Source organism: Boeremia exigua, assembly GCF_020726555.1.
Source record: "Boeremia exigua strain MPI-SDFR-AT-0100 chromosome Unknown C7974scaffold_11, whole genome shotgun sequence".
Taxonomy (NCBI): domain Eukaryota; kingdom Fungi; phylum Ascomycota; class Dothideomycetes; order Pleosporales; family Didymellaceae; genus Boeremia; species Boeremia exigua.
In genome coordinates this window covers 1505525-1519925 of record NW_025763528.1, presented here as the reverse complement: position 1 = coordinate 1519925, position 14401 = coordinate 1505525, and the positions used below count along the sequence as shown (strand labels likewise).

Here is a 14401-nt window from a genome sequence, read left to right as displayed (position 1 = left end):
GCGCCCGTCTACATGTGCCGCCCAACTCCGCGATGCATACATGATAGTGAAACAGCGATGTACAAGCTGATGTCGAGTATAGTACACGGAGGTCTGTTGCCTCCTTTTACTCAATCTGATATCCTACTCTTTCTTGGAGGATCCCCACATCCATCCCAACCAGCCCTTGCCCTTCTGCTCAATCTTCTGGGTCGCCTGCGCGGCCTCCTGGTCAAGCGGACCGCCGACAACTGGCGTTGATGTGGATGTTGTCGACAGAGTGCTCGAGACCTTGTCCGCCACCTTGTCCCGTGCCTCCTGCACCGCCGCAGTGACACTCGCAACGCCAGCATTGACACCTGAGCTCTGCCCCTCGGCCTCTGTCTTCTTGAACTCGGCCAGCGCCGCCTTCCTCTGCTCCTCCAACAGCTTCTCCTCCTTCCAGTCGCCGTGCAGCCACCACAACAGCTTCGATGGCGCTTTCCTCTCGGCCTTCTTCTTCTCCATCGCCTCCTCTTCCTCGGCAATACCTGCGACGAGGGCCGCCTGCGCAGGCGATGCAATTCCTGCGGCGACAGCTGTTCGGGCGGCTTCGAGGATCTTGGCTTGTTCGCGCTCCTGTTCTGCGAAGTAGATTGCGCGTTTCCGGCGGTTGTAGACGACCATGTCGCCTATTGAGAACACGGCGAGGACACCGACACAGCCTGTAATTTATGAGTAACTGGATTTTCACTTTACAAGACTCAATGCGGCAGCATTGGGCGTATTGCACGTAGCAGACGTACCGGTTGCGAAAATCAACCCATACACTGTGAACCTATGCGCCGCATCTGCAGCCATTCGGCCGTACAGATACGCGTAATCCCACTTGGTGACCTGCGCCATCTTCGCCCTGTTCGCCGCCTCCCTCAGCCTCTTGACTTTCTGCTGCGGCGTCTCGTTCTTGGGTGCTGGATCGGCGAATTGCAGCGTCGAGGCGCGTCCGCCCGGTCTTGTGTGCGCCCATACTCCCGTCGCTGTGAAGCGCGTGGCATCTTTGACGTGCTTCGACATGCTGATGTGTGGGGGAGACGAGGGGTGGGCGTGGCAGGTGCGATGTGGAGATCGGATGATTCGACAAAAGTTGGGATCATCGAAGAGGCTGCCAAGACCTGAGATCTTGACATCGGCATGCGGGTCATAGAGCTGCCGACTTCATCTGTCGATCACGCACTCCGTGATTGGATCTCACGGCCGATTCTTGTGATTTTTTGCTTTCACATGCATTGCAGGGCTTGAGGAAGGAGTGAAGAGTGCGGTTCTCATTTCGTCAACTCGAACGCGACTCTTGTCACTTTCGATCTTCCCTGGCTTCCACTACGCGCCATGTCCATTCACGTGCACACTGCTGGATTAGCTGCTACAACCGCGCCTTGAACCGAGCTGTTCATTCCAATACTTGCTTGTCAACATGGCGGAGAATAACGCGCTGCCGGCCAACATGGACCTGGATGCCATCCTCCGGACACTTGCCAGTCTCTCGAAGCCCGAGGAGCAAGGACAGCATCAGCCTCAGGACCAATACGTGCCACAACAACAACCCGCGGCAGATCCTCGCTTGGCCGGACGCTCATTCCAACCTCAGCCCATCCCAAAGCCTCAAGTGCGCTCGTCCACGCCCCTGATCGATCCTGCAACTATCATCGACTGGAAGCAGGGTTTGCGATGCGTTAGCAAAATCGCGGCACAAAACCCGCAATTCACAATCACAGTGCGCAAGCTAATCAAGGACCAAGAGGGTAACGTGAGGCAGTGGGAAGCCGGTCGAACGCGCCTCATCGAAGAGCATGTTCTAAAGAAGGAGAATGAACAAACACATCGAGCTGCATTGTAGGTTTGGAGTAATTCTTGGTATCGAACCTGGCTGACCTCTCTAGATCTCTGCCAGGTCTTTTGGAGAACACACCTCTCCTTCGGGTACGACCGTGCAGGCTGCTTAGCATGCACAAGCTAACACGCGCTAGACTCCGGAGCGTGAACAGGAAGAGCTTACACAATACGATGCCAAGGTCTACCGGGCTAGCAAAGCAATGGTGGAGTCGCAGACGTCAGCGCTGAAAGTACTTGGAGTGCCGTTCTTTGGTGTGCGGCCGCACCTGCTGGCCAGCGAGGACGAGACGATTGCTACGAATGCAGATGAAAGTCCCATGAAGATCTCACAAAGCCAGGTCTTGGAGCTCCAGCGAAGGATGCTAACCCACTTACTGGACCTGTATGGCGATTGATCGATACTGGGCGTCACTGGAAATTGCATGGAGCATAGGCAAGATAGCATCGACTGTTGGATTGGTAGACATAGGGTGTCTCCGCCACTGGTCCCGATATCGGTTTCCACTGTCTGAAGTTCTTGCTTGGATCTCGCTGGTAGTACCATAGCACAACCTGCCATGTGTAGGTCGTTTCGACCTGGTCACAACTAAGATTACGGTCACGAAAAGGGCGGCACCACCCAGAAAGCCGGGATGTATTGAAATAAGCACCTGAGGATTATTGCACATGGCACGCGACGACGATGCAGGCTACCAATAAGAGCGCGTTTGCCAAAGCACGAAACAGGCAAGAGCGACGCGGGTATGACACAACAACACAAACGGAGGTTCACCGTCATACCGATTTGCTGCTCTGCTACTGGCTCACCTTTGATCAATCTTGTAAAGAGCTCTCATCTCGCCTTCACCCCGTGTCGCGTTGCCAAGAACCTTGCGATCGGCGCTCACTTACACTTGCTCCCTCCCCGGCTTTTTTCCTCTCCTCACCAACGATCCCACACTCGTTCCACCCGTTGGCTCCGCACTCTTTCAACACAATCACGTTCTTTTTCTGAACCCATTCCCCACGACTTCGACCACTTTCGTAGTCATGAACTCCCTTCGCACGCTCGCGCTTGCCGCAGTCGCTGGTAGGTATCACTCCGCACTTTCTTTCCGCGCAATTCCCTCGTGCCGCCACACGAAGGACACAATTCTGTTTTGAGTAATCATACTGATATGCAGGAGCTGGCGTCACTGCCGAGGCCATGTACGACCGCGTTTCCAATGGAGAAGTGATCGAAATGTTGCCTAGGGGCGAGGCCGAGGGCATCTGCCCCGAACTTCCCAATCTCTGCACTGCGCCAGCCATGATGTACGGCTACGCTACAACCGTCACCTACGTCTGCCCGGAGACCAGCAAAGTTCGCGAACCGTCCACGGTCCATGTTACGATCACCAAGACTACTACGGTGACGCCTACCAGCGCTGAGCCGACTCCGGTGTTGACCAGTGCTCCTAGCGTGTAAGTAGCTCTCTTCCTTGAATGTTCTGGTCGTGCTATGTATTGATCGTGCTAGGGTCGCTCCCCCGGTTCAATCTGAAGAACCGGATTCCACGACTACGGTCCACACGACGAAGACCGAGTACTTGACCATCACCCTTATCGGTGCAACCCCTCTTCCTGATGCCTCGACTATCAGCGTCTCGGATGATCCTATCGATTCGACTCCCTCTGCTGCCCCTATCACCAGCACCTTGACCGCTCCTGTCGGTTCGACTTCTTTCCCTGCAGCCCCAATCACCAGCCACCCCTCAGTGACCACTTCGACTCTGCTGCTTCCTCATCCCATCGATAGCGAGGAGCCTGCGTTCACGGTTCAAACCTCCGTTCCCCCAAGGGTCAACTGCACATCACACTCCAGCTTCCCGTCCATGTCGCTGCCCGTCATCAACGGCACCACGACCGGCGTACTCTACTCTGCATCAATGACGAACTCCTCCCTCGTTCATCCCACCCCTTTCTTCCCTAACGCGACTTCTGCTCACTCGCACCTCGCCCTTCCTACCCCGAACGTCGAGAACAGGGCGGCTGAGAACCAAAAGGTCAAGGGCGCTGCTCAGAAGCTCGGCACTTCTCTCGTGGCTCTCGCTATCGGCGTGGTGGCAGTAGCCCTCGTTGCCTGAGCGTTTCTTTGATGCATCTGCAGTCAATGATACGCAAAGCTCGCATACTTACGACGGTGCAATTTTGGCGGAGATCTCGAGACTGAGATATGAAGGTTATGCGGCATCTCGCTCACAGATGTGGGTTGCAATTTGGGGTGTTCAATATCATGGCGATTTTGGCGTCTATCCGCTTCACTAGTATGGATTACGTCGGATAGCCAATCACAAATGATACTCTTTTTCATCATGGACTGACTATCCCCACAACGTTTCCTTGCACTCAATTCGTGATGCTCCAGACATAGGAAAGGTAACACGTGATATCTATGCATCCTCACATCGCCACTCTCATACAGACAACGGTAGAAGCTGATAACTTCTAATGCTTCTGCACTTGATTGAGAACAAGACTAGACTGCTAATCATAGGTACATGTGCAGGCCTGATGTGGACAACCTGCAGTAACGTCCTATATGTAAGGTAGTGCATCAACTGAACACATCTTGTACAGATTTAAAGTGCTCATTAGACCGTAATATATACACATGCTTCCTACGTACTGCCTTGGCCGAACTGCATCACCTTTGAAACAAAGGCCACGTACTATTCCACCTTTAGATGCTATCTTCTGGTATATTATTAACATCAATCCCAGGATAAACAACACCGCGGAACTTCGCCACCTGCTCTCGCATCCTTTGAATCTGTCCGGGTGTCCAAGAAGTGCGGCACGAATCCTTGGCATATCCCATGTGGTTATCTACAAAGCACGATGCACGTCAGTCTGCCGTTCTATAAGTGCTGATACTATATTTTCCACTTACAGATAAGATCTACACCGGGATGGTCGGGGCATGAATCTCTGTCCTCAGTGTTAGTAAATCGAGGCCCGGTGACATTGCTAGAGGATGCAGAGGCTTACCTGGGTTCGCAACTTGTTGGGTCGGAGTAATCTAGCATCTCGTGCGGAGTGTCGTCGACCTGAGTAGATGATTAGAAGCTTCGATACGAGGCTGAATCAATGAACGTACGTAGTCGAAACTGAATTCGCACTGGTATGAGAAAGGGTGATAGAGACCAAACCACTAAATAGTGCAGTTAGCTTTAGCTTCAGGCAGCCCTTCTTTTGTAAATGAGCAGAATGGCTTCAGAGCAATGGAGACGTACGTGGCCAACTTCGTGAACAAGCGTCTTGCCCTCGCTTTTCTCAGGATTGCTTCCTCCAACTAACACTGTGCCGTTGATGAAGACACCGTCCATTTCTGGACGATACTGCACCTCAGAGGCTGTAGTAGCCCATGCATAATCGGTGCTGTTGTTCGCACTAGAAGACTAGGTTAGCTCAACTCGGTACAGTCTAGGGCGTATGACTTACCCCACGGTGTAAACATTCAGCGTTGCATTACCTCCCTTGTGTAGCGTTGTTGCTATCTCAGTCTCAACTGGAGAATAGTACTTGACGTCCCGGTACCTGGTACAATGGTAAGCGGCTTGAATGGCGTAGGGATTGCATCGAAAGGTTCAAGGAGACGTACCAATGGGCGTTGATCGTGCGAGTCGTCTCCACGAGGGTGAACTTGTATCCAACCTCTTCAAAAGCACTGTTCAAGATCTTCATTTGCGCATCGATTGTTTCATCACTATGTCTCGGTTAGCGGCTACCACGCCGAGTACTTCCCATCTGAAGTTGTGTTGCACACCGTCATACCTGATGTTTCCGCCTTCCTCCGTCTCATCAGCGCTTATGACCTGCATGACAACCTACGAAGTATCAGCCATAGATACCATATTGCTTGTATGTCTAGGGAATCCTACATCAATCGGTAGTAGCACAGATGAGTTGCCTGCCTGCCTCGGCCGAACGATAGTCTCTTTCTTGATCTGCCGTGGAAGAGCTCCGGAAGCGGATGTTGGTACAACTTTATTCTGCGTGCCACACCCAAAAGCCCTATATCAACCCGTCAGCAAGCAAGCCACACACCTAGGACTCCTCTCGAATGCACATACACTCTTTCGGCTTCGGCTGCGCGCCCAACGTCTTGAGCGGAAACCGAGACGCACGCGGCGACCACGAGAAGGCACGACCACAGAGACGCAGCAACCATATTTACCAGCTGCGAGGTGTGAATTAATCGACGGAAGCATTGCTACCGGGCAGCCGCCTCTTTTACTACAGAACTGCCTGGAGTAGATCATCGTATCTTTAATCTGCGTTGCCTTGGCGGGTCCCGATGTGGGAAGGAGGGTTCTTGGAACATCACAATCGCACACCGCTTCGACTAAAGAGGTTACTGTCGGAAGTGGCGGTATCTTAAGGGCCCGCTAGTCCTTGTGCGCGCAAGTGTACGCTGGACGACAGTCTTCGTGTTCACTACGAGTTTACATCACTAACGGCGTGATCAATGTCGTCTTTATCCGTGTCCTTGCCCTATCTTTGCATTGCATGTGCAATAGTATCGGTGCTTGTAAGAATGTGCAGACCCTCCCAAGCATGGAACAGAGATGTACCTGTAGGTAGTAAAGGCCTCTAACTGGCTATAGGAGTCTAGTTAGACGTCCTGCAGGGCAACAACGTAAGATTTAACTAATAATAGGATGGTTTGTTAATTGCTACCATGGTCTGTAGCTACACTGTGCAATCTGTTCCATAGTTGTAGGGATCTGCACCAATTGCCAACGATTTTAACACAACACGTTGCTTCAGAAGTTAGGGCCTGAGGATTATCTTATCTTGATCATGAGAAATACTAGTTTGAGCTTGATCAGACTGTCTGCCTAGGTATTATTGCTGGTCCCAATTCATGACCGTCCCATTCATAAAAGCCCTTTCAGCCACTCCAGTGTTCGATCATCATATCCCTTTAGGCTCCGCCCTATGATGCCACCGAGATAAGCTGGACCACCGGTGTCTCCATCTTCTTCTTCTCCTCCGGCGATAACTCAAAGACGCCAACGCCTGAGACGGAGTCCTTGACCTGGCCCGGCTGGGGTGTGTCCTCCACAGCAGATGGAATTACCTTTCCCTCGAGCCTCTGATCGTCCGCCCGCATCGGCGCATAGAACGACAACAGATCATTCAACCGCTCTCGCTGAATGCAATTATCCAGCTTCCAGCTTGCTGCCAGCTCATCGAGCTCCTCGAATGTCTTGTCTTTAAAGTAGTCCGCCCACTCGGGGATCATGTACTCAGCCATAGTGATACCGCGGATTCCGCGGAACACGTGCATGTGCATGCGCCATTGCCACGGATACTTCTTGCTGTACTGTGCCGGAACGTTTTCCTCGAACCACTGGTGCAGCGGGCCAAAGAGGCCCTTTTGCAAATGTGCGTCATCGTATGCCCATGGGTCAACGGCTAGGTCGTGCTTCTTGCGGATCATGGGGCCCAAGAGTTTGAGCCAGGGTGAATCTGGGGAGACGTGGGCGAGACCCATGACGTTGATGTCTTTGTATGTCCAGATGTTCCAGGCTATGAGCAGGAGTCAGTCGGTACATGCAGGTGTGAGCCATGAAGGGAACCTACCAATACTTTCTGAAGTGTAGATAGCCATCTGTTTGTCGAGCATGTTGTATCTCTCGTTGTTGTGAACTTGCCAGTCCGGGTTGTATTCCTCTTTCTCGTAGATGGGTCCAAATTCACCTTGATATCTATGTTAGCTGTTGTATCCGCTATTCAAGCTACCACTGGAAGTGCATACCATTCCAGACTGGCACATTGTGCTCCTTCATGAATGCGGCTTTGCGGTCGTACATCCGGCGGATGTATTCGTCCTGCTCCTTCTGGCCTTGATATCTGCCTATGCGATTTGGGAAGCCGAAACCGCAGTAGTCATGGATGGCGTACACTGAGTTGGGGAACGTTGTGGTGAAGCCTGTAAAGTCCATGCTGAATGTATTGCCCTCGAGGAACAAAATGTGGTCCGGGTCGACTTCGCGGATAGACGGCACAATCCTGTCGTAGAAGGAAAGCAGCCGCGTCCACTGTTCGTCGGCAGGCTCGTTGAGTGGGTTGTAACCAGCCACCCAGGGATTGCCCTTGTATCGTTCTGCGATGGCCTGCCATAAATTGATAACGCGATCCTGGAAGTGTTTGTGGTCCCAGAAGGCGGCATAGCAGGTGGGGTTGTCGGAATGCCAGTCCTGATTCTGGCCACCGGGGGCTGAGTGGAGGTCGAGAATCGTGTAGATGTTATGTCTCGAGCACTGCAGAGATGTTGTCAGCCGCTACCACGCAAAAATAGGGCTGTCATTATGGGCAAGCTTACGATCTCAATCGCTCTGTCTATGTGCTTGAACGCTTCTTCCTTGATTACGAAAGGATTCATGTCGTCCTCGAAGTGGTGGTAGTTGAACGAGAGGCGTAGGCAGTTGAAACCCAGACTGGCCAAGAACTCGCCGTCCTTGTCGGTGAAGAAGTACTCCAGGAAGCGGTCAAAGAAGAAGTCGTACTTTTCCTTGCCCAGCACCTTGAGCAGTGCCGCGCGAATCTGGTGCTCTCGGCCGGGGAAGCCATTAATGAAGTTCTCCATCATCATCCAGCCACCAAGAGTTGTCTGGTCTAGTCAGCGAAAGCTCAAGGGCAAACATACATGGGTGCGATGGGTGCTACATACCCCTCTAAGGAGCACATCTTGGCCTTTGGCATCCACGATACGCGTGCCAGAGGTCTTGAGAATCCCAGATGCCATATCGAATGAATGGTGTACAGGTGGGGAATGGTGAATGGAAAGAACGGGCGTGAGGGTCGGGCCTGGTTCGTCACGGAGGACCTTGAGAGAGGATCAAGAGTTCCTAAATATACGAGCCCGGTTATATAACTAGAGTTAGGTTACGAAGCTGCTTTCTCCGACGTCGGGAGGATGTGTGGTAGCTAGTATGAATGGCGAGCCACTCGGCCACATTGAGTGACGATCTTGGAACTGTATTTCTCTCATACCTACTCTCACCACTTGCTCTCCGTGATTCGTACCTCGAGGAATAGGCGAAGGCGGCTCGGGGGAGGCACCGAACAAGCCCCGTCGGGGCAAGCATTTAGATGCCCCGCGCTAGGATCCACCTCGGGGACCAGTTTTAGGTCCCCCGAACACCTCTGACTGGTCAATGGGTGCCGACCTGGAGCCAAAAACGCCCAGACATGCAGACTTGAAGCAAACTCGATCACAAGAGTCCCCCATGGGGTACCCGCACGCGAAACATCTCCTGATTTCCCCGTAGGTGCCTTCCCCAATCTTTCGGAGCGTCTCCGTATCGCGACGACGTAGACCGTCATGCAATTCACCCGGCGCCTAGACTTTCCCTCCCAAGTGCCTGGTTTGAGGAGATTAGCGAGCTTGTATTCGATCAATTCAGAATGCTTTAGCCGCAAAGCTTGCATCGCACCCAAAACTCTTCCGTTGAATCAGCCGATTTTCGGCTAGCCACCAGGACTTACCCCGGCTCGACAACACTATTCCCTTGGGATAAAGTAGCCCTCGACACTTCGCGGATATAAAGTACGCAAGGTCCCCTCCGATGGGATCTTCAGGGCCCATTCACCACACCCCTGACCTTTCTTAACCCCCCCCCCCCCCCCCCCCCCCCTCCGCACTGCTGCTCGAACTTGAACGGCACCGTCGAAAACCTCCAACATGAACGCACTCCGCCAGCGACTACCAGCACCTCGCCAGGATCAAGTCACCCGCCTGGCTCGGAAGCAGGGTGATTCCGAGAGAGGGACTCACGGTGTCAGTCAACCGAGTCGCATGACCCAGCTTGCTGGCGAAGCCCCAATCTGGTTCCGCTCCGCCGCACGCCGACGCCTCTACTTCCTGCTTTTTCCAGCCGCTGTCGTGTCTTATGCCACATCGGGTTTCGATGGGAGCATGATGAACTCACTTCAGACGGTGTCCTACTGGGACGACTTCTTTGGAAATCCACGTGGAGCAACACTGGGGCTGATCAGCGCCATCATGTCGCTCGGAAGTATCTGCTCCACCCCTATCGCGCCCTGGGTTGCAGATAAGTACGGCCGACGGTGGGGAATCACCACAGGAAGCATTATTATGATTATTGGTGCTATCATCCAGTGTGAGTACTCCCCTCATAAGCCTGGCTGGCTGGCGGGCGAAATCTGACTTTGCATAACAGGCGAAAGCGTCAACTACACCATGTTTGTCATCAGCAGGTTCATTCTCGGCTTCGGCCTGTCCTTTGCCACCACAGCCTCACCCAGCTTGGTCAGTGAGCTGTCGCACCCCAAAGACAGAGTCACGGTCACGGCCATCTGCAACACCTGGTAAGACGACAGCCCAGAGCTCCAAGGCTCAAGAACAAGAAGCTAATACGAGATGAAAGTTGGTTCCTCGGCAGCATCGCAGCAGCCTGGATCACGTACGGCACGCGGCGTATTCCGAGCACTTGGTCCTGGAGAATCCCCTCACTGCTCCAGATGGGACCTAGCCTACTTCAACTGTCCACCATCTGGCTCCTCCCCGAGTCGCCCCGTTGGCTGATTTCCAAGGACCGTGACGACGAGGCGCTGGCTGCCCTGAAGCAATACCACGGGGAAGGCAAAGAGACCGAGCTCGTCAGGCTCGAGTTCGAGGAAATCCGCAACGCCATTGACCACGAGAAGCGTACGTATTGCACTTCAGCCCGAATTTTGGATGTGCAAACTAACAGTAGTCAGTTGCCGGCACGACAACCTGGAAGTCGATGGTCAGCACCCCCGGAAACCGCTACCGCATGTTCCTCGTCATATGCATGGGCTTCATGAGCCAGTGGAGTGGTAACGGCTTGGTCGCATACTGTGAGTGAGGATCTCTGTGGCACATCTGTTCCGGAGCTGACAATTGCCACTCGTAGATCTCTCCCGGATTTTGGACTCTGTCGGCATTACGAACAAAGATACCCAGGCCCTCGTCAATGGCTTGATCAATATATGGAACTTCGGCCTCGCCCTCACCAGCGCGTTCTTTGTAGAACGAATCGGCCGCCGGCCCCTTTTTAGAGCGTCAACCCTGGGGATGCTGGCCATGTTTACCGCTTGGACAATTGCTTCGGCGCGGTTTGCTGAGACTAATAACAAGTCCGCAGGCATCGCGGTCATAGCTCTGATCTTTGTATTCCAGTTCTTCTACTGCATCGCCTTCTCTCCGCTCCCTGTTGCGTACTCAGTCGAGGTCTTACCCTTCTCGATCCGCGCCAAGGGGATGGCGACCTATGTATTTTCCACGAAAATGGCCGTTTTTGTCAACCAATACGTCAACGTAAGTTTCACTATGCACGGAGCTGGATCCTATGGATTATCATTTTACTGACATTTATTGGATAGCCCATCGGACTTCAGGACATTGGCTGGAAGTACTACCTTGTTTACGTTGTCATCCTTCTCGTAGAGAGTTTCATCGCATACGGATGGTTCCTCGAGACCAAGGGCAAAGCTCTGGAAGAGATCGCTGTTATTTTCGATGGGGAGGCTGCGGATGTTATGGTTCCCGGTGGCAAGGCTGTTGCGGGCGTAGTTGAGCAAATCGAGAACGCGGAGCGCAAGGCATAAGATGTCAATAGCTTGGGCACGTGTTCGACCCACACACAATCTTGTTCAATCAGTGTATGGAAGGATCAAGTCTGAATACTTCTCCAACTCGTAGAATGAAGTTGGATGTTTGTAAAGTGGAAACAACATAGTAAAAACGAGCTTCTTAATCTGAGCCCCTCAAAAAAAAAACAATACTAAGTGAAGACATTACATGATGTGAATGGTGGAAGCTTTGCGGATTATATACACGCAGTCCATTACGTAGCACATTAGTACCCTCCCATTCGAAGACACAGTTCGTCAACAATCGACCTAACCAAATTGGGTCGCTACTGTGCGGCTACCGAGGGCGAGGCGCTCACGCGGACCCTCAGGTCCTCGACTTTAACGTCGATCTCTCCAAGCACGTCCAGACGAGGACCCGTCTTAGCAATGAACCATGCAGCGTCGACCACCTCGTTTGCCGCCTCGAACTACTTTCCCAGCCGACGACGGGTGTGGCAAGCATGCACGAATTGCCGCAACCGCAAGACGCGATGCGACGCGGCGCAACCGAGGTGCGGCCTGTGCACGGCCCAGGATGTCGAATGCATCTACAAGGACAGCCAGCAGCCCCGAATCGAGCACAACACGAAGATCCTGCTGGAGAGGATCCAAATGCTTGAGGACCGTATTTTCTCCTCGACTGCCTTCCTATCAGAGCAACGGGACCGGACCGGACCGCCCCCAGTCGAGCCCATCAACCCACTACCACTCAAGGAACGCAACTCAGCGTGGGCGACCTTCTCGTCGGCGCCTAGGAACGGACCAGACGAGGTTGCTCAGACAGCGGCATCGAGGGATGCTCCGGACGGCGACAGCCAGATCCCCATCCCGCTCTCGCACACCGCCAATGCGAACCACGTCCTGGGCTGGCCCTTCGTCCAGCGACTCCTTGCAGACTCAGGGGTGCTGCCTGCCAGGCCTCGAATTGATGTGCCCTGGACTGCTGCGACGGATTCATTTTTCGTCATCTCGCCAGATTCATCGGGCACGCCACCTCAGTCGTGGAGGCTCTTCCACGACCAAGGCCGCCAGGGACAGACCGAGAACCCAGATCATCTCCGTAACTGCATCAACTCGTACTTTGAGCAAGTTGACGTCTTCTTCTCCTTGCTTTCGCTTAGTGAGCTCGCCTCTGTCCTTGAGGCAGTCATTTCCTCCGAGTTGGGACCAGACGAATGGCCGTCTGATCGCATCGTCTCAACTGCCGAGTACTGCTTGCTGCTGCTCGTCCTCTGTCTCGGTTCCTTTGTCAGTCGTGGGGAGGCTCGAATACACCTTGAATCTGATCTGCCCCTCGACGACGATGGTGGTCAATCGCAGACCCTCGACGACCAGCTATGGCAGAAAGCGAAGCTGCTCCTCGGCTACCTCTCGTCTCAGGTTAGCGTCGAGGCGGCGCAGTGTATCATGCTTGCCAGGTAATCAGGCACCCGAGACTCCATCGCTGCCATGCTAATCCCACTCAGCCTGTACATGGGAGCCAGGGGCCGAGTGGCCGATTCATTCAATTGGGCTCACGGAGCCGCCGTCAAGTGCGAGGCGCTTGCAAAATTGTATCCCTTCCTCTTCTGCTTGTGCCACCCTACACTCTTCTGATACCATGCAGACTCTCCAACCAAAGCAGTCAACCTGATGCCTTCCCAGAGTCATTCCGGCGGCTGTACTGGGTGGCGTATATCTATGAGAGCGATTTCGTGTCCGAAGTCTCCATCACGCTCCCCTCGGGCATTACTCGGTACGAAGACCTGGTACCCTACCCAGCCAATGGACAGCTCACTAAGCTGTCCCACATGGGAACTACGCCGGGTTCGGATGGCAGCACGCCAGGATCCATGTCCTTTGATCGCACTGACGAGCGGGTGGCGTTCCAGATCAGCACCAACGCCGCCATCCGGCGCTTCCTTAATCGTGCTAACAACTTCGTCTACGATAGCAAGGACCAGTTCCGGATGACGCGAGCGAACTACGCCAACTGGCTCCTTCGCATCACGGAGGACTTATGGTCCTACCACGGCGCTATCTACCAGAACCTCCACGACTTCCTCCTTAAGAGCCAGTTTCTGCCGACGCATCTACGAAATGCCTCGTCACCCAAACCTCCTGGCATTTCGTGGCTGCCTGAGCTAGGGCACGATCCTTGGAACGTCCTGCGTCTGGAGGGGCGGTATTACGCGGGCCAGTACACCATTCACCGACCGTTCATCGAGTACGTGCTACTCAACATGGATCACTTCCAGACGCACCCTTGTCGAGAGGCAATTCTGGAACGATGCCGCCGGTGTCTTCAAGGCTGCCGGGGGTTCATCAAGGTATTCGACGTTGAATCTGCCAACAGTGTCACTTGCCTCTTCGCACCCGGGATGGTGTGAGTATGTCTGGGCCAAAATTTGACCGGGGGACTGACATAATCTCAGCACGTTCACCATGATCATCATCCTGCGCATAGCAACCCTGTGCCAGTTATTTCGGGACCTTCTCTCAGACGACGTGGAGCACGTTATCTTTGTCGGCAAGCGGAACTTACGAAGATTCGCGAGGAGTGTCAAGGATTTCCAGTGGCATCTGGAGGTACTAGACAAGCTGGATGCAGCCTGTCGGGGCATGGCTATGTCGTAACATCGTAGGTGACGAACCTTAACGAGCGACTAAACAGCAAGATGAAATGACCGTGTTTTAAGCGCTGAGGTAGTAGCAGTAACGTCAGACCTTACTTGCTCTAGGCGATGAAAGTAAAGTTGCTGTGCGTTGCATACCTAAAACATGCCGACGCGGTGCTCAGCTGGCTACGAATTGCGAATCGCTGCCACTGTGACCCATGGGACATTTGACCGACTGACGCCGATGATTCAACATACTCCTGTCAACTAAGGTAGGGGTACAACTTTACCACCAGCCCGCACCT

General features: G+C 53.5%; 7 protein-coding genes across 7 annotated transcripts; 4 read left to right on the top strand and 3 right to left on the bottom strand.

Moving 5' to 3' along the window:
- Positions 1-32: 32 nt before the first annotated feature.
- C7974DRAFT_52747 (cytochrome oxidase c assembly-domain-containing protein) lies at positions 33-1163 on the bottom strand. Its single transcript, XM_046146798.1, has 2 exons — positions 765-1163; positions 33-683 (listed from the first exon to the last, which is right to left on the bottom strand). Exons 1-2 carry the CDS (start codon positions 1030-1032, stop codon positions 124-126), a joined length of 828 nt encoding a protein of 275 aa, XP_045993620.1. The 5' UTR covers positions 1033-1163; the 3' UTR covers positions 33-123.
- Positions 1164-1295: 132 nt separating this feature from the next.
- C7974DRAFT_52743 (uncharacterized protein) lies at positions 1296-2560 on the top strand. Its single transcript, XM_046146797.1, has 3 exons — positions 1296-1848; positions 1896-1935; positions 1983-2560. The coding sequence occupies exons 1-3, from the start codon at positions 1430-1432 to the stop codon at positions 2241-2243; spliced, it is 720 nt and encodes a 239-aa protein (XP_045993619.1). The 5' UTR covers positions 1296-1429; the 3' UTR covers positions 2244-2560.
- Positions 2561-2877: 317 nt separating this feature from the next.
- On the top strand, positions 2878-3953 carry C7974DRAFT_379660 (uncharacterized protein; the record flags this gene model as incomplete). The annotated part of the gene is made up of 3 exons (XM_046140471.1): positions 2878-2917; positions 3012-3291; positions 3347-3953. 3 exons carry the CDS (start codon positions 2878-2880, stop codon positions 3951-3953), a joined length of 927 nt encoding a protein of 308 aa, XP_045993618.1.
- Positions 3954-4465: 512 nt separating this feature from the next.
- Positions 4466-6001, bottom strand: C7974DRAFT_402486 (uncharacterized protein). Its single transcript, XM_046142717.1, has 10 exons — positions 5943-6001; positions 5751-5883; positions 5644-5696; positions 5471-5575; positions 5311-5406; positions 5103-5259; positions 4967-5020; positions 4858-4916; positions 4760-4797; positions 4466-4695 (listed from the first exon to the last, which is right to left on the bottom strand). The coding sequence occupies exons 3-10, from the start codon at positions 5688-5690 to the stop codon at positions 4550-4552; spliced, it is 702 nt and encodes a 233-aa protein (XP_045993617.1). The 5' UTR covers positions 5691-5696; positions 5751-5883; positions 5943-6001; the 3' UTR covers positions 4466-4549.
- An 807-nt stretch (positions 6002-6808) lies between these two features.
- C7974DRAFT_366448 (glycoside hydrolase superfamily) lies at positions 6809-8928 on the bottom strand (the record flags this gene model as incomplete). Its single annotated transcript, XM_046139845.1, has 5 exons — positions 8549-8928; positions 8201-8488; positions 7634-8138; positions 7459-7575; positions 6809-7404 (listed from the first exon to the last, which is right to left on the bottom strand). The coding sequence occupies exons 1-5, from the start codon at positions 8621-8623 to the stop codon at positions 6809-6811; spliced, it is 1581 nt and encodes a 526-aa protein (XP_045993616.1). The 5' UTR covers positions 8624-8928.
- Positions 8929-9517: 589 nt separating this feature from the next.
- C7974DRAFT_475197 (general substrate transporter) lies at positions 9518-11627 on the top strand. The gene is made up of 6 exons (XM_046146636.1): positions 9518-10001; positions 10062-10209; positions 10269-10549; positions 10603-10722; positions 10779-11182; positions 11248-11627. Exons 1-6 carry the CDS (start codon positions 9563-9565, stop codon positions 11470-11472), a joined length of 1617 nt encoding a protein of 538 aa, XP_045993615.1. The 5' UTR covers positions 9518-9562; the 3' UTR covers positions 11473-11627.
- A 230-nt stretch (positions 11628-11857) lies between these two features.
- On the top strand, positions 11858-14259 carry C7974DRAFT_52714 (uncharacterized protein). Its single transcript, XM_046146795.1, has 4 exons — positions 11858-12917; positions 12966-13052; positions 13106-13864; positions 13914-14259. The coding sequence occupies exons 1-4, from the start codon at positions 11887-11889 to the stop codon at positions 14113-14115; spliced, it is 2079 nt and encodes a 692-aa protein (XP_045993614.1). The 5' UTR covers positions 11858-11886; the 3' UTR covers positions 14116-14259.
- Positions 14260-14401: the final 142 nt, after the last annotated feature.

Excerpts from the sequence above, each read along its gene's own strand:
- C7974DRAFT_52747 (XM_046146798.1), bottom strand. The coding sequence starts at position 1,032 with ATGTCGAAGCACGTCAAAGATGCCACGCGCTTCACAGCGACGGGAGTA. Across the intron at positions 684-764 it reads TGGGTTGATTTTCGCAACCG|GCTGTGTCGGTGTCCTCGCC; the intron begins GTACGTCTGCTA and ends CATAAATTACAG.
- C7974DRAFT_52743 (XM_046146797.1), top strand. The coding sequence starts at position 1,430 with ATGGCGGAGAATAACGCGCTGCCGGCCAACATGGACCTGGATGCCATC. Across the intron at positions 1,849-1,895 it reads CAAACACATCGAGCTGCATT|ATCTCTGCCAGGTCTTTTGG; the intron begins GTAGGTTTGGAG and ends TGACCTCTCTAG. Across the intron at positions 1,936-1,982 it reads AGAACACACCTCTCCTTCGG|ACTCCGGAGCGTGAACAGGA; the intron begins GTACGACCGTGC and ends AACACGCGCTAG.
- C7974DRAFT_402486 (XM_046142717.1), bottom strand. The coding sequence starts at position 5,690 with ATGCAGGTCATAAGCGCTGATGAGACGGAGGAAGGCGGAAACATCAG. Across the intron at positions 5,260-5,310 it reads CTGAATGTTTACACCGTGGG|TGCGAACAACAGCACCGATT; the intron begins GTAAGTCATACG and ends CTAGTCTTCTAG. Across the intron at positions 4,798-4,857 it reads CCAACAAGTTGCGAACCCAG|AGATTCATGCCCCGACCATC; the intron begins GTAAGCCTCTGC and ends CACTGAGGACAG.
- C7974DRAFT_475197 (XM_046146636.1), top strand. The coding sequence starts at position 9,563 with ATGAACGCACTCCGCCAGCGACTACCAGCACCTCGCCAGGATCAAGTC. Across the intron at positions 10,210-10,268 it reads ACGGCCATCTGCAACACCTG|TTGGTTCCTCGGCAGCATCG; the intron begins GTAAGACGACAG and ends ACGAGATGAAAG. Across the intron at positions 10,723-10,778 it reads TAACGGCTTGGTCGCATACT|ATCTCTCCCGGATTTTGGAC; the intron begins GTGAGTGAGGAT and ends TGCCACTCGTAG.
- C7974DRAFT_52714 (XM_046146795.1), top strand. The coding sequence starts at position 11,887 with ATGAACCATGCAGCGTCGACCACCTCGTTTGCCGCCTCGAACTACTTT. Across the intron at positions 13,053-13,105 it reads TGCGAGGCGCTTGCAAAATT|ACTCTCCAACCAAAGCAGTC; the intron begins GTATCCCTTCCT and ends GATACCATGCAG. Across the intron at positions 13,865-13,913 it reads CTCTTCGCACCCGGGATGGT|CACGTTCACCATGATCATCA; the intron begins GTGAGTATGTCT and ends ACATAATCTCAG.